Source organism: Coenobita brevimanus, chromosome 51 (assembly GCF_032717465.1).
Source record: "Coenobita brevimanus isolate Jiangsu-jjx chromosome 51, ASM3271746v2, whole genome shotgun sequence".
Classification (NCBI taxonomy): domain Eukaryota; kingdom Metazoa; phylum Arthropoda; class Malacostraca; order Decapoda; family Coenobitidae; genus Coenobita; species Coenobita brevimanus.
The window spans coordinates 12,558,240-12,582,317 of NC_137004.1; the positions used below are offsets into that span (position 1 = coordinate 12,558,240).

At 41.5% G+C, this 24,078-nt stretch overlaps 1 protein-coding gene across 1 annotated transcript; it reads left to right on the forward strand.

Annotated features, from left to right (window-relative positions):
* Positions 1-356: 356 nt before the first annotated feature.
* Positions 357-2,468, forward strand: LOC145400088 (cuticle protein 18.6-like). Its single transcript, XM_080272592.1, has 3 exons — positions 357-368; positions 1,833-1,955; positions 2,187-2,468. The coding sequence occupies exons 1-3, from the start codon at positions 357-359 to the stop codon at positions 2,466-2,468; spliced, it is 417 nt and encodes a 138-aa protein (XP_080128718.1).
* The last annotated feature ends 21,610 nt before the right edge of the window (positions 2,469-24,078 follow it).

The following is a 24,078-nucleotide window of genomic DNA, read 5'->3' on the forward strand; positions in this document are numbered from 1 at the left end:
TTTATACATGATGGATCATCTCAAAGAGTGCTTTAATATCGGACAATTGTGATAACATCCATTTTTTTTTCCAGTACTAACAGCTCGTTTGAACAAGTACCACATACTTAAGTGAGGTCTCCTATAACTTCAGTTAGGTCACAGACACTCACCAAGGCCAGAGTGTTAACTGTGTGAAGGTCATATGGGGTGGGTCGGGGAGGAATGAGACATGGAGGGGCGTGGCGGACAAGGTGAGAGTCCCATAAGGTTGCAACAGCCCATTCCCTATAGAAAGTAATAGAGGCGATGAGGTGGACGGCCGGTATATAAACCAGCACTCCTAGCCACCACCATCATCATTCGGCTCGTGCAACATGTCCCTTAAGGTAGGTAACAGGAGGTAGTATGAGGGGTTGAGCAGTTAGGAGGCACAAGGAGACAGGACAAGCAGGATAGGGGTAAGGAGAGAATGTTATCAGAGTTCACAGGAAAAGGCAGCAGGATAGACGTAAGTGGGAAGCAATGGCAAGATGAGAGACAGTGTGAAAGATGCAGTAATAAGGAAACAAAGTGATGAAATACAAAGTTTAGAGAGGAAAGAGTAGGTATCGTAAGATAACACAGAAAACGAAGACAGGGGAGCAAAGGATAAAGTAAATAGCTATAAAAGTACTCAAGCAGATGACAGGTAAGACAATAATAAAGGAAGAAGGAGAAGGATGAGGGGTTGCAAGAAAACATAGGGAAAAGACAGGAGAGACAGGGATTAGGAAAAAGAGGAGGATGAGTGGAGCCGTGAAAGGTATATCAGTAAAAGAGCACGAAGAAAGAACAGAAGAACCGAGGATGAAGAAGACAGTGCAGCAGGAGGGGTCGTAAAGGAACACAGGGAGAGACCAAGACAATGATAGCACGAGAGGTGGAAAAATAACAGGACACTGGGAGATACTGGGATACAGGGAAGGGAACACGAGCGGTGAAGCAAGAAAACGGTGCAAAGAGAGACCAGTAGTCCCTGAGATGAGGAAAGAAAGTAGCTAAGTGAGAGAAAAGGATCCTAAAAATCTTAAATTCTTGAGCGAAGGGATCCAGAACATATAATCGGAGACTGGGATAAGGGAAGGGGGGTCATGAGAGATGGAGCGATAAGAAGGTGCAAAGAAAGAATTGGAGAGCCCGGGATGATGAAAGCAAATGGCTAAGTGAGAGAATTTGGATCCTACAAATCTTAACTTATTGAGAAGAAAGGATCCAGAATATATAATCCTAAAAAACTGTAATTTCAGACATGAAGCGATTGCAGCACAAGTAATATGGGGACAGAGAAAATTGGAAAGTCAGGGGAAAAGATAAAAAGGGTAGGAGTGCTGAAGGTTAGTATGGAAAATAGGACTCCAAAATGTTAAGAAAATTTTCTAAATAAAACTGCAGATGCCACATGAGAGAAAACTATCTAGTGTATCTTGACTTTTTCGTTTTCGCTCATTGTGGTCAAATGCTGGACAATAATTGGTTAGTTAGGAAATCTGGCTTGCCTGAACAACTCTCCCAACTCGGTGGCCCAGAGGGAACTCTACATTTCAATGTATGTATGAGAGAGAGAGAGAGAGAGAGAGAGAGAGAGAGAGAGAGAGAGAGAGAGAGAGAGATGTAATCATTACACACAGGTAAATAGCATTGGTTCACAAAAATGGCTAAAATAACATTCTACTAATTTCAGAAGGCAGTAATACTGCACATACTGTATATAAGGGTTTTGATTCATACAGCTAACCCCGTAACTGTAATTTCCTCTTCCTTTCACATTCCAACTGTTAATGATAATATGCTGTGCACGTGTACACCGTCAGCTGGTAATGTTGGTGTGTGTGGCGGTGGGGGCCGTGGCTGACAGTCCCCCACACTACCCTGCTCCCCCGGCATATGGCTACCCCGCACCACCACCCACATACAAAGAGCCAGAGTACCCAGAGGTAAGGAAATATAAACATGATTAACATACATTGTACAAAGATAAACTAAGATTTGGCTAGGTCAGATTTTAAAAAAAGATGAATTGAACAGTAATTCCGTAGTGCTTACTTGCAAAAGATAACTCCATTTAAAAAATAAGCAAATAATAAATTGGTCGATTCTTTTTAAATATGAATCATAAAAAAAAAATGCCGAAAATACAGCGGAAAAACTGCTTCATTCCCGCACAGGTGCCACCCAAATACTCGTACAGTTATGGTGTGGCCGACGACTACTCCGGCGCCAACTTCGGTCACTCTGAGTCCCGCGACGGATATAAGACCGAGGGCAGCTACACGGTGAACCTCCCCGACGGCCGAATACAGACCGTCACCTATGTGGACAACGGCAACGGTCTGGTGGCTGAGGTGACTTACGAGGGCGAGGCTCAGTACCCGGAACACCAACCAGCCTACAAACCCGCCCCAGCCTACCACGCACCCCCGCCTCCCCATCCTCCAGCCTATGCTTAAATGCTAACCTTTAGTTATTTGTCCTGGAAAGCTACCATGGTTCCTATATCAAACTGCCAATGATGTACAGTACGGTATTTATTATTCTTTGTTTATTGGAATAAAGAACGATGTCTGAGTGTTTGTCCTTTTCTGAACCCACAATACATGCACTGCATGTTTTAACTGTCGTCGTCTTATAGACAATAAGTGAAACTTATCAGTAGCATTTGGTATGACAAACGGAATTCATCACTATCAGAAAATGATTTGTACATCACACACACACACACACACACAATAATATATATATATATATATATATATATATATATATATATATATATATATATATATATATATATATATATATATATATATTACCTGAACTCTTTCCCACAAATTTATATTTTTCAAGAACTATCGTACCTGAGAACCGACAGTAATCCTCGAAAAATATATGGTTAAACAATAAAAGTATTACAAATGCTTATCAGTCTTATTTTTATACAAGCACACAATACTTATAAACTGAGATAAACTTATAGTGAAGAACAATGAATCAAGATTCGTTAAATCTACTAGTAACCAAGTATGTATGTCGAACTTGGGTAGCACAGTTAATTAGATCATGGATTGAGCGAGCATGACTCTTTTCACACTTTCTGCGAAAAATAATTGCAGGAGAATATCAGAAAGAGGTACCAACAAAATATCATTTACCGCATGCACTAAATGAATGCAAGAAATACCTTTGGTAAATATTTATGCACAATTTGAAAAATATATATAACAGACAGATATTCATCCCACCGAATGAACTATATCATGCTATGCAACTTGATTGTTGTTGTTGTTGTTGTTGTTGTTGTGACCCCAGGCTTATTTGGAAGCGAGCCCAGTGAACTACAGCAAACCGGCAATACAAGTCGGACATTCCCAGGAATCTTTTGTTGTGGTTATAGTGATGGGTTGTCTGTCATGTGAAAGTGAAGTGCATGAGGTGAGTAGATGTGCAGTGCGGGGGCCAGTAATAGTGAGGCCAACTGAGATTGTTCATGAGTTATATTTTGTCACTGATCCTGGGGATTACTCTGTGATCTGGTTAAGTGCACTCGTGTTTCTCTGGGAAGGAAAATTTCTAAGGGATGAATATCTGATGGGTGTTCATGGAGGATGTTTGGCTGGAGGTTTTGGATGCATATGATAGGTATGGGCTTGTGCATATATTTGCGGTTAGAAATGTTTGATAGGGGAGAAAATATGTTGTCGAGGCTTTCTGTGTAATGCTAACATTGTGTGTGTGTGTGTGTGTGTGTGTGTGTGTGTGTGTGTGTGTGTGTGTGTGTGTGTGTGTGTGTGTGTGTGTATGTGTGTGTGTGTGTGTGAGAGTGTGTGCTGGAGAATGGCGCAGCATTCTTTGGGTGGGTGGGATGGATCCAGTGCTGAAGCAATGAGTTTATATACCTCTTCTGTTTATGTGGCCCTGGGTTGGATGCATACTGTTTTTTGGAGAACAAAAAATAACTGGGACCATCTCTTGCTTCGCAATGAGAGTCTCTTTATTTTTGGAAGATTGTTAATGTGAGAAACAGTTACCTCCATCTGTCAATTACAAGACGTCTTATCCCAAAAACCGCTGCATAAAGCTTTCATGCTTCTCTAGCACAATACTAATACTTCACTCCTATTTAGGCCCCCTTCCTCATCTACCAATTGTCTGCAATATCCCTCCACCAAGCTCTCAGACATCCACTCCTCATTTTCCTCTAGCAAATTCGCTGTCATGCCTCCAGACTATGCCAACAAATCCTAACATTCTCCTCTGCTTTATTTCTTCACATCACTCCCTGTCATCCTTTCCTCCTTTCCCCCATCGACTTCAGTTCTATACACTTTCATTAACCCTCCATTCTCCTCACCGTTACCTTCCTCCCGCTAATCACTTGATGCCTCAGGGGATTGTGTGGTCTGTTCACTTCCCCACTTTAGCCTTGCTCCTCGTTCTTGATCTTCTTCTTCTTCTTACTGTAATCGACTTCTCTTCTCTGCATCATCCTTCATTAATCCCCTCAGTCCGATGATGTATATTTCTTATTTCATTCTTTCTATCTACAGATAATTTTAATAAACTTTTCGGAGACCTCTTGTAATGGTATAGGTAAATGAAAGCCAAATCTGACCTCTCCATATCAAAAAACCTCTCCTATACTTAATAAAAATCGTCTCACTGTAGCTCGTTTGAAACGAAAATACGTCATCTAAATGAAGGGGTTAACCTTTTATTCTTCACCTTGTTACTTGTTTTTTTCATCTTCTTCACTCCCTAATCACCAGATGCTTCGGGGATTTGTGTAGTCTACGTGTTTCACTCAATCCTTCAGTCTCGTTCTCGGTCTCCTTCCCTTTTTCATATTTTACTTTCAGTCGCTGAACTTCTGAACCTTTCCTTCTCTTCACCGTTATTTACCTCCCTCCCCTTCTCCCAGTCTTCCTACCGCTAATCGTCCGGTGCCTGAGGGTAGACTGTAGGCTATACTCGTATACTATATTCTGTCCCTCCACTCCGAACGTGGTCATCTACTATTGCTTACCTCCCAACACAACCTTTTATTCTTCACATCCTTGCTTGCACAGGCTAGGATATGCACTGATAACCCTGAGTAAATGGCCACTACTCTTACTTTCGACCTGTGATGGGCTGTGGATCACTGAGGGTCCCTGTTAGTTATGTGACTACCATCAGGATTTTTTAAATTTGCCAGGGGTCACTGCTTCAGGACGTAATTTGTATGCTTGTCCCGCATGGGAAAGTTCCTTGTCACAGTGGAGTGAACGGAGCCAGGGCCTGATTGACTGCTGCCTACCTTAAAAGTTCCAGGCAAGGTTGCCACACCACCCTTGAACATCCACACTGTGCATTGTGCAATTTCCACACTGTGTCTACAGAAGCCCCATTAACTCAACTACCCGTACATAATGTCATGCATTATTTATTTATTTATTTGATTTTTCATTTTATTTACTACTTTCTCTTTCACGTTATTCAAACTGGTAGCTTATAGATAAAGTAATAGAATGTAACTTTTCCTTTTCAGTCTTTCCTATGAAATTTCAATGTCAGTTTTTCTTTGCTGCATGGTGGTTTTTCTCACTTTTTCCTGTCAGTTTTAACTGGAGGGTTTGGAGCCTTCTTGCTTTAATATCCTTATCCTTCAGCATGTAGAATTAGATCTTGTAGTCATAGTCTACTCTGTAACAAACACCATCGATATGACAATAAGGTCTGTTGCCGTTTGCTTTCCTTTGCACTCCTTTGTACTCCTCCCTCCTTCCCCACACCTGTCGGATCCTAAAGAGGAATGCGTGGTCTAGGTAAATTTGCTCTTTCCACCACGTTCTCGGTATCCTTCACTTTATACCTCCATTAACTACACTGCCAAAGATTATTCTTAGTAGTTTTTTTTTTTCCCTCATACCGCTACTGCCCACCTTCCTTCATGCCTGATACATAAGAAGAGTGTGTGGTCTACAGTGCTTGTGGCTTATGTATTATGAGTCACAAAAGTATCGGTGCACAGGGCGTTCGATGCCTACCGAAAACATCCGAACAACTGCCATATTTACCAACGTCTCACTGTGTATAAACAATGTCTGTTTATGTAAACATAACATTTGTTATATGTTTACAAGAGAATATTGCTAGTGACTGAATCGGTAAAGAGGCGGCCTGCAGTCCTAATGGGCCCAGGTTCGAATCCCGGCTGGGGCAGGGAACAGTTTAAGGATTTGAATTTCATAAAAAGCAGACTTCTCTGATCTAGCAGATGACCCGCCCACATGTCATAAAAGTACCCCCGCTTAATACCAGTACACCAGTCTTGTATAAGACAGCCCTAGCATGTATTCAATATGGATGGTGGGTGTTAGCGCTGAAGTGGTGACATGTGGAGATGTAGGAGGACTACTGGGCCCCAAGGAGGAGTACTGGAACTTGGGAATAGGCAATGAAGCCTTTGCCCAGGGTCGGACACGTAAAAAAAAAAAAAAAAAAAAAAAATGGCGATATATGACACCTCCCGACGTCAGGGCTACCAATGTATGGTAAGTCGGACACTAACATTTCAGTGACCTTCGTTCTGTGGTCCCAGATGTTTCACGCATATTGTGCACCGATATTTTTGTGACCCATAGTACACCCAGAAGGGAAAGAACAACTAGGAGTGCGAGCTGTTTGCGGAGTCGTTTGGTCTCACCCAGTTGGTGGGGCAGCCAGCCGGAGTACCTGATGGTCCTGACCATGATGCCCATCTCTTGGATTTGTTCTTGACAAGTAGTCCAGATCAGTACAGGATGGAGGTGCTGTCACCACTGGGATCCTCTGACCACAATCTCATCAAGGCCTCATTAGTTAGCCCTCCTACACCTCCCCATTCCGAACCTGTCAGGGTGACCCGATGGCACTTTGACAGGGCAGACTGGGATGGATTTAGAAATTATCTTGCTGATGTTCCATGGCAGTGTTTCTTCTCCAGTGATCCCAATTCTACCCAGTCCCACATTTGCGACTTAATACTAGTCAACAATTCACTAAAAGATCAAACTCTCCAAAATGGTTTGATGGCAATTGTGCCAGAGCAACAGCCCAAAAGTCATTAGCATATAACTCTTACTTAAAATCAAAAACATCTGAATCACTCTCCCAATTTAGAATTGCTAGAAATCATGCAAAAGCTGTATTAAATCTATCTAAATCAAGCTTTCTTCAAAAGCAAGCATCAAAACTGCTTAGCAACCCTAGTGAATAGAATGTTCTGGTCAACTCTTAATTCTTTCAATAATGACTTAAACAAGTCATCTTCCATTCCCCCACTAGAATCTTCAGATGGCAATATTACAAATGACCCACGTGGGAAAGCAGATATCTTTGCTAGTACCTTTGCAAGAAACTCTACCATAGATTATACCAGCCAGAATGTCTCAGTACTGGAACTTGATTCTCCCGAAATTGCCACACTTAAAATACAGACAAGATTCGTAAAATCCATCCTAGACAATTTACCTACCAACAAAGCTCCAGGCCCAAATGGATTTCCGCCAGTTGTTTTGAAAAAGTGTTCCCCTGAACTTGCCTCTGTCCTAGCCAAATTATTCAGACTATGCATACGTGCTTCTTTGTTCCCAAATTCATGGAAAGAAGCAAATATCCACCCATTTCCGAAGAAAGGAAGTTCGTCTGACCCCTCCAATTACAGACCAATAGCTGTCACATCTTCTCTTGGTAAGGTATTTGAAACTTTAATTGACAAGCATATTGTTAAACATTTTGAGTCCAACAACTTAATTAGTGATAGACAATACGGTTTTCGCCACGAAAGATCCACCATTGACATACTCAATCTCTTAAGTCATACCATCCATCAATCAATTGATCTTTTTGGAGAAACTCATGCAGTAGCTCTTGATATCTCTAAAGCTTTCGACATAGTATGGCACCGTTCCCTGCTGTCCAAACTCCCTTGCTATGGACTAGCGTCTTTTGTTCCTTTGATTTCTTCTTATCTTAGTGACAGGAAAATAAGAGTAAAAGTAGATGATGTATATTCGAATTTCCACTCAATTAACGCCGGCGTGCCGCAGGGATCAGTTCTGGCGCCAACCCTATTTCTGGTTCATATTGGTGATCTCTTATCTGTCACTCACAATCCCGTTCACTCATGTGCAGATGACTCAACACTACATAGTTCATTCACATTCAGACATCCATTTACAAAGTCTAATACCTCTGCCTCTCAACTCAGTACAGCCATCTCCATAAATCAAGATCTAGCTACAATCAGTGAATGGGGACAAAACAACCTTGTCTCTTTTAATGCTAATAAAACTAAATATATACAGTTTACTAATAGACAGATATTGCCAGATTCGTACATTACCTTCAGTGCTACTGATATTCCCATCTCCGGGAGTATTGAGGTTCTTGGTGTCTCACTTAACAATGCCCTCAGCTGGACCTGTCATGTCGGATCACTTGCTGAAACCGCCTCAAAGAAACTTGGATTATTGTACAGAGTCCGTAACTTCTTCGCCGATGAGCAGTTAGCTATAATTTATAAGAGTCATGTGCGCTCTCAGCCTGAATATTGCTCACCCTTGTGGAATGGTTGTGGAGAGGTTGCATTAGGACAACTAGACAAAATTCAGAATAGAGCTGTTAGAATCATTAACAACCCTGCCATTACATATAAACTACCTCCCCTGCAAGTAAGAAGGAATGTTGCCTCCCTTGCATTATTTTACAGATATTTTTTTGGCAAATGCTCAGACGAAGTTGCTTCCATGGTGCCACCTCTCCATGCCTTCCCTCGTGCTGCACGGGCATCTGGTAGCGCTCATGACTGGAATGTCACTCAACCATATTGAAGAACTTCTGCCTATCAGAATTCTTTCATTCCCCGAACTGCATCTCTCTGGAACTCGCTTCCTCAGAGTTGTTTTCCTCCAAATTTCAACCCACAACTGTTCAAGTCTAACTGTTACAGATATTTTATGAATAGAGGACACCAGTAATCTGGTGTATGGATTTTTTTTTTTCCCTATTTGTTTTTCCTTCCTCCGTTCTGTTATTTAAAAAAAAAAAAAAAAAACTAGGTACAAAGAAATTATGAATGACCACAACGACCTATGTCATTTCGCATGGCTGGTACTGTACGCTATAACCGATTGAGAGCTGCATCTCTAAAAGAATCCTGTGCTGTAAATGAAGACTGCCTACAGTATATGATCCCTAGAGCTCATAAAGCCATATTTAATTATATAGTTGCAGATTTACGGGACAATTTTTATTTCCTTCGTTCGTGGTGTCATACTATAAGACGTTTAGTGTCCCGATATTTATCCGGGTATACGGTCATCCTCCATATCTCTTTATCTGTTGCTTATACACCCATTAACTTTACTTCCAAACACTGCCCTTGTCAACCTTTCATTTTAGGTAGTTACTGGCTTCGGCCACCCCTTCCTCCTTCTCCTCGTCCTCCTGCCGCTAATCATTTGTTGCCTGAGGGAGTTCTGTGGTTTGCGGCGTCCCTTCAACCTCCTTCCCAATCACTCCCGCCCTCAGTCACTCATGTTGCATTTGCCTGAACGCAGTCAGGGTTGTGCAACGCCTCATTAACCTCTGGTTACATTGCATACTAACAACGGGGTTACTGATTTAATGGCGTAATTACTTCTACCCGTTCCCCATCCTCTGCTTCCTCCTCTCTTGCATGTACACGGTCCTTTGTGATTTACCCTTCACCTGAAATGACGGTGGGTTAGTGGTAATGGAGTGAATCGCGAATCGTAAGACCATTTGATAGATCCTGGTTGAAACAGGATTAATCTTCCCAACATGTCAAAAAAATACCGCTAATACCAGTGAGACAGTCTTAATTAAGATAACCCTAATATGTCTCAGCACAGAGGACTCCAATTTAATGTCCAGACACGATGTGAGCTTAATCTACAGTATGCCTGAAAGAGTACACGAATATGAAATATGCCCACAGTGAACAACTGAGATGTAAGATTACAAGAAACTTAGTTATTCAGTTACTGCTTCGATTGATTATCAATATTTTCGTTGAATATGACAACTGTCAACACGAGAAGGAAATGTTTCAGCACCATGGACCTTGAAAACCTAATTACCAGTTTCTGTCTTTTGAATTGTTTCTCTGATACGTGTAATAGCACTAATTAAAGATTTTCACTGATTAAGTACCAGATTTTTATTATATTGCTTTATGACCCCACCCAATTACCTGGTCCAGTTGCAATTACATCGCTTTAACCCGCCAAACTAAAACATCCATACCAGTTGAACCAATCTGGATGCATTAAGATCATCTATTTGTTTCACATAATCTACACCTACCCACACGACTTGCCGTTTCTTACACCACCTGGACCCACTTGAACCAACGCAATCCACCTGAACTCACCACACCACCTGAACCTACCAGAACCAATACAAATCATCTGAACCCACCACCACATGAACCGACCTAACCCAACACACCACCTGAATCTATCTGAATTCACCACACTACCTCCACCACACCTACCACCTGAATCCACTCGTGCAGTTCGACATGTAAACTACACGAAGAACAACACAGAAAAAAGAATAAGCAAGTGTTCGCTGTTGTTGGTTGACCTGAACCGACGAGAACAGAGGAAGAGAGAAGAGAGAAGAAACGAGATGAGAAGAGAAAAGAAGAGAAGAAAAGAGAAGAGAAGAGAAGAGATGCTAAGGGAAGGGAAGGGAAGGGAATGAACGAGTAGGAAGGGAGGGTAAGAAGGGGGTAAGAAAGATGACAATTTTTTTTTTTTTCTGTTTAATTCATTCTACTGTTTAGTTCAAAAAGATCCTCTCGTACTAAAAGGACTGAACCGACTTTTATTACCCTTTCCTTACTATACTCTTTTTACCCAGAATTGGTCTAAAATTCCCATCACTTCATTTTGAATGCTAAAGTGTAAAAATAAGCTGACATTAATCATGACACCAGTCACAAAGAAGTGCTGTGTGGAAACTATGTAGAGCGGTAGCATTGCCTCTTTCTGCCACTGAGCCGCGTGAAACAAGCTGCAGAAAGACGAAAATCTGGGCCAATTTAGAGTAAAAACAGTACAATAGCCACTCTAAGTTGAAGAAAATTGTCTTGCTGCAGAAGAAAATCAACAGAATTCGTCTTACTGAAGTGGTTGCGATAAAAAAAAAAAAAAAAAAAAAAGACAACTGCGAGAGAGAAATAATGGACAGATAAATGGAGTGAAGGTGAAGGAATGAAATGGATGGAAAGCGAAACGGAAAGAACTGGAGGGGAAAGGGAAGGGAGAGCATGGGCCTGACATTGACAGGATATATCAGTAAGAGAGAGGGGTGAAGGTGGAAAAAGAAAATGAGTACGACGGTTTGCCAAGGAAAATGATGAAAATCAGAAAAAATCATGAAAGAAGGTAAGAAGAGAGGGGAAAGGAATACCGAATGAAACAGAGAACTGCCAAACAAGACATGCCCTGCTGAAAAGCGGAATGAACCCGTGCAAAAACGAGGTACTGAACAGTAATAATATTATAACCTTTTAGCCATGAGGTTTATGTCTGCATACGGAACACTGATATTCTTTAGTTTGAATTTCGTCAACTCCTTAACGTAGGCAGAAATATATAAAAAGCGTACGAGAGAATAACAGGAACATAATGTTCAAGAACCTTTTTTTTTTTTTCTTTTTTTTTTTTTTGAAGATATCAGAGAGTATCTTAAGCCACTGCACCAATCCTACATTTGTTGTGAAGTTTACCGCTTCAGTACGGCGACGTCTTTATCATGGTATTTTCACTATTGTTAGACCACTCCAAACAGCTAGAAGAGCATTTTACCAATCAATGGGTTGTTGAAGTACACACACACACACACACACACACACACACACACACACACACACACACAGGGATGGATTACCAGGTAGAGGCAAAATAGGCAACTGCCTACCAGGCCACGGCCTGCCACAGGCCATCCAGACTTCCAGAGCGGAATAAATATACGCTTTGGGCGTCCAAAGAAGAGCCATCACCCATCAGGCCATCAAAAAAGGCTATTACAGCTCATGCCAAAATTTCACTGAAAAAAGAGATCTATATGTTGCAGGCCAACCGTCCACGTTACCTACCAGGCCACAGCAGGGTTAATCTGGCCACACACACACACACACACCCACACACACACACACACACACACACACACACACACACAAATATATATATATATATATATATATATATATATATATATATATATATATATGGTATATTAAAAAATACATGCCGATTATGTATACCGTAATATATATATATATATATATATATATATATATATATATATATATATATATATATATATATATATATATATATATATATATATGTAGAGAGAGAGAGAGAGAGAGAGAGATGAGAAGAGGCCTCCCCAACGTTCTCCACGAATTCCTTTACTAAATCAGTCTCGGCCTCGTTTTGCCTGCAAACTTCTACATTTCATCTCTCCACCTCCTGTCTGGCCTTTTTCTGCTATGCTTACAATCTCTTGGAGTCCAGTCACTCAGCCTTTGTCTCCACGAGTTATCCCTTATTCTTGTCATATGGCCTGCCCACTTTCATTTCTGTTCTTTTATAACTTCTACTATGTCTTTGACTTTAGTCTGTTCTCTCACCCAAGTTCATCTTTTCCTGTCTCTGAAAGATATTCCCAAAACTGACCTTTCCATTGCTCTTTGAGAACGGATTAGTGGATTTTCCTTCGATTTCTTTAACTTTCCAGGTCTCACAACCGTACGTCATAGCTAGGATTATACTCCATTATATACTTTTCGATTCATACATATTGGCAGGCTACTTTTCATGATGTCCCTATGTTTACCGAAAGCTTATCATTCATTTGTAATGTGTCTTTTTATTTCGTCATTGTGGTCTATCATTAGCTATAGTATTTTCCCCAGGTAACTGTTGAGCAAGGAAGAGTGGCTGTGCGTGACAGAAATAAATGGAGAGAAATTGTGAATGAATAAGTGATGACGCAGCCCTGAGGGGATATTCTCCCGCATTTGGTCTGATCAGCTAGTCAGGTCAGGTGTGGGTAAGGCGATGGGTCTGTCATGATGTGGCAGGGGTAAACCAGTTCTGCTGTCGGCCCCTGCTGCGGATGTCACTGATTGCATTGCTCAGTTGACCCTTGTGCGGTGTGGTGCAGTGAAGATCTGTCCGTTCTCCCCTTTGGGGCTAAGATGCGAATGAATGTGTTTGAATGGATAAGTAAATGGGGAGTGTGTCGTCCTGTCTCGGCTACCTCCCTTTCCTTGGGGGAAGCAGCCTAGGTATATAGATAGATAGAACTGTATTCCTCGATTTCTTTAAGAATCTCTTCTCTTATTTTGATGACGCTCTTCGGTGTATTTAGACTGAACATTAGTTTTACTCTGGTTCATTTTCTGTCCTACTTTGAGACTCTCTCTGTTTAGGTCATTCAACATTTCTTGCAATGTCTGCTGTTTCTGGGACTGACATTTGCAGATCTTAAATGGTTTTGGTTTTCTCCATCTATGTTTGCCCATTTGCTTTCCCAGTCTAGCTTTCTGAATATACATTCTAGGAATGCAGTAAATAATTTTGGTGAAACTGTATCCATCAGACATCGCCCTTCTCAATTTTAATTTCTTGCGAGTCTTTATGTAATTTAACTGTAGCAGTACCCTCTTTTAATAGGTTTTCAAGCAGTTTTACAATACTCTCATTTACTCCTTGTACACGTAACCAATTTATATGCTCCACTGAGTTGAAAGCCTTTTCATAATCAACAAAACCTAAGCACACTGGTTTATTATATTCTGTAGTTTTCTCAATTAGCTGATTCATTGTGTGTAAATGATCAGCAGTCGAATACCCACTTTGGAATCCTTCCTGTTCACGAGGTTGCTGTTCTTCCAAATTTGTTGTTATTCTGCCCGCAAGGACTTTAGTGAAGAGTCTGTAAGTAACTGGTAGTAAGTTAATGGGTCGATAGTTACTAAGATCTTTTGAGAAGGCTTTTTTTGTAAATTAAAATAACTTTCTTCTTCTTTGTACACTGAGTAAATAAGTGGGCTAGCTTGTTTTATACTTCATATCTTGCATCCAACAGTAAATCTGCTACTGTTCCATCTTCTCCTGGGGCCTTCCCTCTTTTCATACATCTAAGAGAAATGTTTACTTCGTCTTGTATTGCCTCAGGTATTACACTTGTGTCAGTTGAATAGTTAGCTATGGTGCTATTGTCTTTGATGCTTATAGTTCTTTGTAAAATTCTTCAACTCTCTTCACCAACCTATCTCTGTATTTAATGACTTCAGCGTTTTTGGCTTTCTGTGATATAATTTGTTGTTTTGTTAGTGCCATTTTACTTCGTACCTGTTTCGGCTTTTTTCCCCCTTTGATGTTTTTTTTTTTTTTTAAATCTGATCCATGTTTCTTTTTAATTTTTCTCTCTCTGCCTCTTGTTGATTCTGCTCTTTCTATTTCATCTTTCTTTGCTTTTCTGTCATCTCCTTCCTTTCTTCCATGAGTTCGATGGTAATTTTTGAATACTTGTTGGCTCTGGCTGTATTAGCTTTCCCTACTTCCTCCGCTGATTCTCCTAGCACTTTTGTTAGTCTATCATTCATCTCACCAGTGTCACACTCATTTAATTTAGAGCCTGAAACTGTTTCGTTATATCTAACTGAAAGGCTGCTTAGTTTTCATTTTTATCGGGCATATCTTTTCATTTTCAATCAACTTCTTTCTTTCACTTCCGAAATTATTCTATGGTCACTTCCTATATTCATTTTGTTGATAACTGTGACATTTCTGATTGTGTTATTCTTATCTGCTATAAGAGTGTCAATTTCATTGTTTGTTTCTTCATTTGGACTTCTCCAGGTAAATTTTCTCCCTGTTCTTTTGTGAAAGAATGTGTTCATTAATCTCATGCTATATTTTTCAACAAAATTTACTACCATTTCACCTCTGTCATTCCCCTCGCCCACTGCGAATTTTCCTATACAGTGTACATGCTTCTCCATTTTTCAATTTGCTAACTTTTGCATTAAAGTCGCCCATGAGTATAGTATATCTGGTCTTTTCTTCTTCCATAACCCGGAAGATGTCATCACAGAATGTTTCTATTTCTTCATCTGAGCTTAGAGAAGTCGGTACATTATACTTGTATTACTTTCAGGGTGTATCTTTTGCCTAGTCTAATTACAATCCATGCTACTCTGTCAGATACACTGCTAAATTTAACAATGTTCTCTGCAGGATTTCTGTTACAAAGAAATCCTACATCACTAACTTTTTCATTTTGCCTTCATCTGTAGTAAAATAGGTGGTTGGTGTGCTGGAACTGAATAATATTGATTTTCCTTTTTTTCTGTGGATCTCGCTCAGACCTATAATATCCCAGCTAATGTTTTCTAATGCAGTCATTATGGTATAAAGTATGTTATCTTCTGTCAGGCTTCTTACATTGTGTGTGTAGATCTTCATGGATTTCAGCTTGTGTACCTGTAATGTCCCGGTCTCTGCTTTGGTGAGACAGTGCCTGCTCTCTTTCAGTGGCACACTGCCAGAAAGCACAGGAGGAAGTGCGGTTGAGACCTTTAGTCGACAATGTTCCAATAGGAGCACCCGTGAAATCATTAAAAGTAGAATTTATTCTTTTTTGGGGGGATTGTGGTAAATAATCTCACCTCCTTGCCGCATAGTTACTGGTGAGATATAATTTTTGTGTCACTTATTCGGTATATTAAGTGGAGCCCTGTATATCTATGGGGGTCCCATGGACCATGCCATCCAAGACGGTACCTCGCATATCTGCAGCGCTTTCCCCTATCTGCCATCCTGGGATGTGCCAGGTAGCAGTGGTATCCTGCTTGGTATTTTTCTGACATGCTCTGGACCTACCGCAACCTAATGCAAAAAAGAACTAAGTCGATATCTCTTACTGTTCTCATGAAAGAAACAAATGCAAAAACAGAAATTTTCACCTGTCGCGATTTCCAACAATTTCACACCGTCACGTCGCCCGAGATAGCAAGAATTTCTATTTGGTATTTTTATGACATTCTCTGGATTTATTCCAACTTTAGGAAAAAGGATTTAGTTTGACATCTAGCACTGTTCTTGTGAGAGAAACGTAGAGACAGACATGGAAACATACACAGCTTGACTTTATTATACTGTATACAGTAAATCCTCGATATACAAAACCCTCTTTTAACAAATTTCGGTTTTAACGACCTCCTTGAGCTGGCCGAATGTTATGTTCATTTAACGAATTTTCGTTCAGCAAAAGAATGGATGCGCGGGAAACACCGACCACCGACCAGTGTGGCGTCCCTACACACACACACACACACACACACACACACACACCCATGCTGCTCTGCATCCCGCAGAATGCTGCATCAGTCTCTCGGTGACCAGGATGGTGAGAAGCCATAAATAGAGCATATATTGAGAAAAAGAACCATTTAAACCTAACTGTAAGTTACTGTGTACAGTCATAAGAAAAAGTATCGTTACCCCCAGGACTGCTCGATGCTAAACGAACGTTAGCTGGACTATGTGGGCGGGTCCTTGCTGTTCGCCCCTACCCTATCTAGTGTTGCCATATCACAATCCCATTACAAGAGTTGGAATAATGAGCATGAATGAGCCACCTGGCGGGGAAATATGTAGGACGTGTTTGCATTACCCTGAGCGCCCCGTCGGGGATTAATAATGAAACTTGGCAGGTTTATTATTTTCCTTCTGTTCAACACTTATTATACATAGAATACAACAAGTAAATTATTTTGAATGGTATTAAATCTATAGGCATCGACTGTGTGTGTGTGTGTGTGTGTGTGTGTGTGTGTGTGTGTGTGTGTGTGTGTGTGTGTGTGTGTGTGTGTGTGTGTGTGTGTAATGATAGCCTAGCAGGGATGCACGAGTTCATTTGTTTGCTTTAGATGGGTGGTTAAATGCTTCAGATGGATGCTTCAGACGTCTAGAGGCTGTTTTCGAAGCAGAGGGTGGGTATACAAAATATTAAAGCAATAAGACTGAACATGTATTATTACTTTCCTTCTCTGTCTATCTATATACCTAGCTTCCCCCATGGAAAGGGAGGTAGCCGAGACAGGACGACACACTCCTCATTTACTCATCCATTCAAACACAGTCATTCTCATCTTAACCCCAAAGGGGAGAAGGGACAGATCCTCACCGCACCACACCACACTTGGGTCAACTGCGCAGTGCAATCAGTGACATTCGCAGCAGGGCCCGACAGCAGAGCTGGTTTACCTCTTCCACATCATAATAGACCCATCCCCTTACTCGCACCTGACCTGACTAGCTAATCAGACCAAATGCGGGAGAATGTCCCCTCAGGGCTGCGTCATCATTTATTCATTCACAATTTCTCTCCATTTATTTCTGTCACACACAGCCACTCTTCCTTACTCAACAGACATCTCTCTCGCATCCAGCGCTCTCTTCACACTGTCCATCCATCCTATTCGTGGTCTCCCTCTCAGCCTTACACCTCTCACATCAGATCTAGTTATCTTTTTCACCAATCGCTCATTATCCATTCTCTCCATATGCCCAAACCATCGCAACACCCTCTGCTCAACTCTACCAGCCATCTCCCGAACAATTCAAGTTCTCCTTCGCACTTCATCATTTCGCACTTGATCCATACGCGTCACTCCACACATACTCCTCAGACACCTCATCTCCATTACATTCAAACTTTTCCTCTCTGCTATACCCATATTCCACGTTTCAGCCCCATATAACGCAGTCGGTACCACAACACCGTCATACAGCCTTCTCTTTACATCCATTCTAAGCGAACGACATCTAAACACTTTTTTCATTCCTCCCAGCACCTTTCCTACTTCATTTATTCTAAACTTCACTTCTGCATCTATTCTTCCATCCCTAGCAACATGCGACCTGTCACGGGGTTTTTAAAATATCACTGGGTTTTTAAATAAATGCTAAATATTATTTAATTGATAATAATATTCAATAATATTGAAGAGCAGGGACAATGATTGTCTTACTAAATCAAGCAACAATTACTTTATGCTGACTTCTTCGCACGATTCTCTAAGAACGAGAATTTATAAACTTCCTCAACAGTACACAGCAGAGACTAATTACTCAATTGCTGTTTCTTAGTACTGTTAGCCTCTGGAGAAAGTTACTTCACCCCTGACAATAAATAACTAATACTAATAATAATATCAGGCTCTTGCTGGTGCTTAACTCCTAGGAGGCACAACGGATTTTAAGTTTAATACAAGACTGGCCTAAGTACCAGTTATGAATAGCAAACGTTTATGCAAGCTAGGAGCTATATGGGAAATAAGCTTAACTGCGGAGAAATGAAACAAGAGTTTACATTACATTAAGCTCAAGTAAAAGAACTGTTAAATTTATTGATTACAAAATAAATTTGACGTTACATTTCAAATCAAATTAATGAGATCGCACTCACTCACTCACTCGAGCTAAATCCTTACGCCTAGGAAAATTACCTTAACTAAGCTCTTAAACTAGGAAAATACAAAAAGGAAATACTAGTCAATGAATGCTGTGTATCACCAAGGGTGGGAGCTTGGAGAAACTGTGGTTTAGTGGAGTCTGGGTACTAGCGACCTCTCACACTGCTGGAGCACAGGACCTCTCTCCATCACAGCAAAAACTGGACTTTGTCTAAGTCGTGGGAAACAAAAGCGGAGCACTAGGCCGCATTTTTCTAACGGCCGAGGCAAGCAGGGACGAACAATAAACAAACAATAGTATCGCTCAGTAGAGCACTTAGTGACGTGCATTAAATCGGTCACTTTTGAAACAGTGACGAATGTTTTGAAAAGTATACCACCGAAGTGGAGAGAGAAACGGTTAACTGAGCGATACACAGTGAGTTTTCCACTAATAGTTCGTATTTTTCACAAAAGGGAAATGTCGCGAATTTGATTTGTGACATTACACCCCTACAAAATTAAATTTTTTCCTTATGGGAAAAAATTTGTGGAGATATATATATATATATATATATCTATATATATATATATAAATATATATATATATATATGTACACATCCTAAGTCATTCACACAAGATTCACACTGTGGTGTGTGTGCTATCCTGCTACAGGAGAAAGTTGCAGTCGCCAGTGAGCGAAAAAACCTCGTATTTACGTTAATAGAAGCAAGCTTGAGGGAAAAACTCCTTGACGACGGTGAAAATCCTGTTCTCAGGTCAAACTGAGCGAAAGTTCGCTACATTTACACTGACAACTAATTGTTGTGTAGCGTGGTGTATGTAATACACAGTGTAGGTGTGACAGTTGTAGTGTAACTGTACCTACGTGTAAAATGACACAGTAATAATAATATGGCGACGACGAAGGCAGAGGAGAAGAGGCGGCAGCATGCGGCAGACGATCAGCTGGCCCGCACAGCAAAACTGCTACACTCATTGCTGTACCTGCAAAACCAATTAAGGTGGAGCATCAAAAGTGTCAATGAGTCAAATTCTTATTACGTACAATTACTCTCTCTGCCTAGCAATCAGTACATGCTACGAAAAGTACGCTCTGACTGAAAAATACAAGTGACAGCCTAAGCTTCGTACATTCGAGGTCGCCATTAATTATAGCACACGATTAGTGTCGGCAAGTTGAGAATCCTTGTGCAAACTCGGGTCTTCCATAGCCTTGAACTGCACACGGGTCCTCAACCTGTGCCTTAACCTACAGTACTTATATTAATATCGGGGAGCTGAGAATCCTTGTGCAAACTCGGGTCTTCCATAGCCTCAAGTTGCCTCTGCGGAGTTCTCTCTCGAACTTCCCCCTTAACCTACAGTGCTTATGTTAGTATCGGGGAGCTGAGAATCCTTGTGCAAACTTGGGTCTTCCATAGCCTCGAGTCGCCTCTGCGGAGTTCTCTCTCGAACTTCCCCCTTAACCTACAGTACTTATATTAGTACCGGGAAGCTGAGAATCCTTGTGCAAACTCGGGTCTTCCATAGCCTCGAGTCGCCTCTGCGGAGTTTTCTCTCGAACTTCCCCCTTAACTTACGGTACATAATATGTATGTACAGGCCCTGGACATACTGTGTCCTGTGGGACCAATGGGCGAGACGTTAGGTCTGCACCCACTTCACCACTACCCTGTCTCTCAACTGTCTCAGAGATTACAGGTGTGGTTATGAACGGCACAGGAAGGACATATCCCTGATTAGTGGTGTTACTTTGACACAAACTGCAGGAACGGACAAAACTATCTATGTCCCGTCCCATCCCTGGCCAGAAGAAGTCAGCTCGGATACTGCCCTGGATCTTCCTTTTGCCCATGTGACCTCCTGAGGCTGAACAATGACCCCATTGTAACACTGCTAGGCAGTACTTGGCGGGAACGACAAACTGCAGTCGAACCTCGCCCTCGGGTGTTCGTGACTCACGGTAGAGCCGTCCTTGTTTGAGAAGGAACTTGGCTCGACTTCCCCGTGAATACTTAATCACTCAACCCTTTTGTTTGTTCCGCACGGCAGCAAGTGTCGGGTCAGAATGTTGTTCTTGTACAACAAGTTGACTACACATCAGATCTTGCGGCGATTCAATGATCACTGGGGTGACACAGTCTGGAGCCTCAGCCATGGCTCGTGTTACCGTAGCAGCCGAAGTCTGAGTAGCGTCATCACTGGAGCAACTATCCTTGACTCCGTGAATGTTGCCTACAATTAGGTCAAATAAAGGTTCTGGCATGACAATTGCAAGTGTCGTACGAGTATAAAATGGAGATGCCACCTGGATACATGCCTCAGGGAACAATCTCACTGATCCATGAATAAGGTTTGCATGGATCTGTCGACCTGTGTACTGCTCAGGCCGAACTAGACTCTGCTTGACAGAGCAACCTGAGGAACCATTATCTCTCAGGACCTTCACAGGAATGCCTCCCACAAACCCTGGCTGAACAAGGAAGGTACTGTCACCTGCAGGAGGGCCTGTGGAGGAAGCAGCTAGCCATTCATGAGGCTGCTGAATTGATGCGGCAAACATTGTGCCTTGAGGATTATATTGGGAAGATGGAACATTGGCCATCTGTGGAGGGAGGTTCACTGTCACTGTGGGACTAGTGAACTGTGGGGAGGTACCCATACTGGTAGAGACGTGACCACCATGCTGCTGCTGAGGAATGAAGGCTGCATTCGCTTCCTGCCTCTTTTGAGCTGGTGGTGAAAAAGTTTGTCCCGACGGTCGGTTGCGTGGCTGATACTGCTGCTGGTTAGGGTACTTGTTGTACCTCTTCCACTCAGGTTTCTGAGTGTTTTGCCCCTGGTCCTTCCACTGCGGTTTCGGACCTTGACCATTACTCTGAGAATGGCCTTGTTGCTGGGGTTCAGTCTGAGACGGCTTCCCAGACTTATCAGGTTTTCTGTTGTTCCAGGTGTTTTGCTTACGAGTTTGATACCTGTATGCAGTAAAGAATGCGTCAGCCTTTTCTACCATTTGGCTGGCATCTTTCACCTGGCAGATCTTAAGCTGTGCTATGAGCTCAGCAGGCCACGACCTCTCTAGCTGTGTAAGCAGCATAAGGTCAATTATCCCCTCACGCGTGGAAGGAGTTTCATCTTTCTCCATCCACTCATTTAAGTAAGCAGTGAGACGATCAAGGAACTGAACAGCTGTCTCCTTGTCTTGGAGACGAGCTCGCATGAACTGAACTTTGGCGTCGTCTGCTGTGAGACCATACACCTTAATGAGTGCAGCTTTCATCATCTCATACGTGAGATTGTCTCCACGAATTCTGTGGAGAATATCGAGGGCAGGGCCCTCAAATAAACTAAGAAATTGGAGCCGCTTAGCTGCCTCATCCAGTTGATACATGTCTGCTATGTCCTCAAAACGAGCTATGTACGGCTCGATTCGCTCGCCTTCCTTGTATGAAGGAAGCTTGATGCATGGGGTCGCCAGGACATGTGCAGGGAGAACGCTCGTGGAGCTTGGACCAACTGCACCAGATGTATCTGAAGCCAAGGAATCTCGCTTGAGCTTCAGCATTTCATATTCGTGTTTTTCACGTGCTTCTCGCTCGGCACGTTCGTATTCTCATTCTCTGTCTCGTTGTTCACGCTCGTATTCGCGCTGTTCACGCTCGTATTCACGCTCTTTCTCACGCTGCTCTTGTTCATATGCACGTTCTCTTTCACGTTGTTCGCGCTGTTCTCTCTCGTATTCGCGCTGAATCTTACGCTCTTCACGGACATCATTCTTGCGCTGCTGCTCCTGATTATGCCGTGAGAGTATGTACTCTTTAATTTCAGTTGGGTCTATAAGACCCATTTCTTTGGCTTCCTGTAAAAATACAGTGGTAGCCATGGCGCTAATTTACTAAGTAAACTGAAACTGAGTACTGACTGCTTCGCAAACGAATACTAATAAACACAAGTAAAGAGTACAGGCACAAGCTAGTGGTGACCAGTCTTATCTAGTTAACTGGCAAAGATTAAAGCAAAAATGCAAATAACTGGGAAGACTCAATAAATAACACAATGGGTACGGCGCCTTCCCAGGAGCGAATAAAATCGTGTGGCGTTACCAAAAATAAAGTACTAAATAGAGTTAAATACTCTATGGATTAATAAAGCAAAAATTCACTTGCTAAATTAACGATAAACACCAGTAAGCTTGTGCCTATAAACTTTAATGATAAATACCTAAATATGAACGAGTGAGTACTATCTCGTGAATAGCTTTAGAGCTAGGAGTTAATATCCTGGAATGAGGTCGCCAATTGTCACGGGGTTTTTATAATATCACTGGGTTTTTAAATAAATGCTAAATATTATTTAATTGATAATAATATTCAATAATATTGAAAAGCAGGGACAATGATTGTCTTACTAAATCAAGCAATGATTACTTTACGCTGACTTCTTCGCACGATTCTCTAAGAACGAGAATTTATAAACTTCCTCAACAGTACACAGCAGAGACTAATTACTCAATTGCTGTTTCTTAGTACTGTTAGCCTCTGGAGAAAGTTACTTCACCCCTGACAATAAATAACTAATACTAATAATAATATCAGGCTCTTGCTGGTGCTTAACTCCTAGGAGGCACAACGGATTTTAAGTTTAATACAAGACTGGCCTAAGTACCAGTTATGAATAGCAAACGTTTATGCAAGCTAGGAGCTATATGGGAAATAAGCTTAACTGCGGAGAAATGAAACAAGAGTTTACATTACATTAAGCTCAAGAAAAAGAACTGTTAAATTTATTGATTACAAAATAAATTTGACGTTACATTTCAAATCAAATTAATGAGATCGCACTCACTCACTCACTCGAGCTAAATCCTTACGCCTAGGAAAATTACCTTAACTAAGCTCTTAAACTAGGAAAATACAAAAAGGAAATACTAGTCAATGAATGCTGTGTATCACCAAGGGTGGGAGCTTGGAGAAACTGTGGTTTAGTGGAGTCTGGGTACTAGCAACCTCTCACACTGCTGGAGCACAGGACCTCTCTCCGTCACAGCAAAAACTGGACTTTGTCTAAGTCGTGGGAAACAAAAGCGAAGCACTAGGCCGCATTTTTTAACGGTCGAGGCAAGCAGGGGCGAACAATAAACAAACAATAGTATCGCTCAGTAGAGCACTTAGTGACGTGCATTAAATCGGTCACTTTTGAAACAGTGAATGATGTTTTGAAAAGTATACCACCGAAGTGGAGAGAGAAACGGTTAACTGAGCGATACACAGTGAGTTTTCCACTAATAGTTCGTATTTTTCACAAAAGGGAAATGTCGCGAATTTGATTCGTGACACGACCCTAAATATTTAAAACACTCCACCTCCTCAAGCAACTCACCATTCAAAACTATATTCATCCCCCTACCATCTGCCAACCTCGTACACTTCATCACTTTACTCTTATTCTCACTTACTTTCAATTTCCTCCTTTCACACACCCTTCCAAACTCCTCTACCAACGGTCT

Excerpts from the sequence above, each read along its gene's own strand:
- LOC145400088 (XM_080272592.1), top strand. Across the intron at positions 1,956-2,186 it reads AAGAGCCAGAGTACCCAGAG|GTGCCACCCAAATACTCGTA; the intron begins GTAAGGAAATAT and ends ATTCCCGCACAG.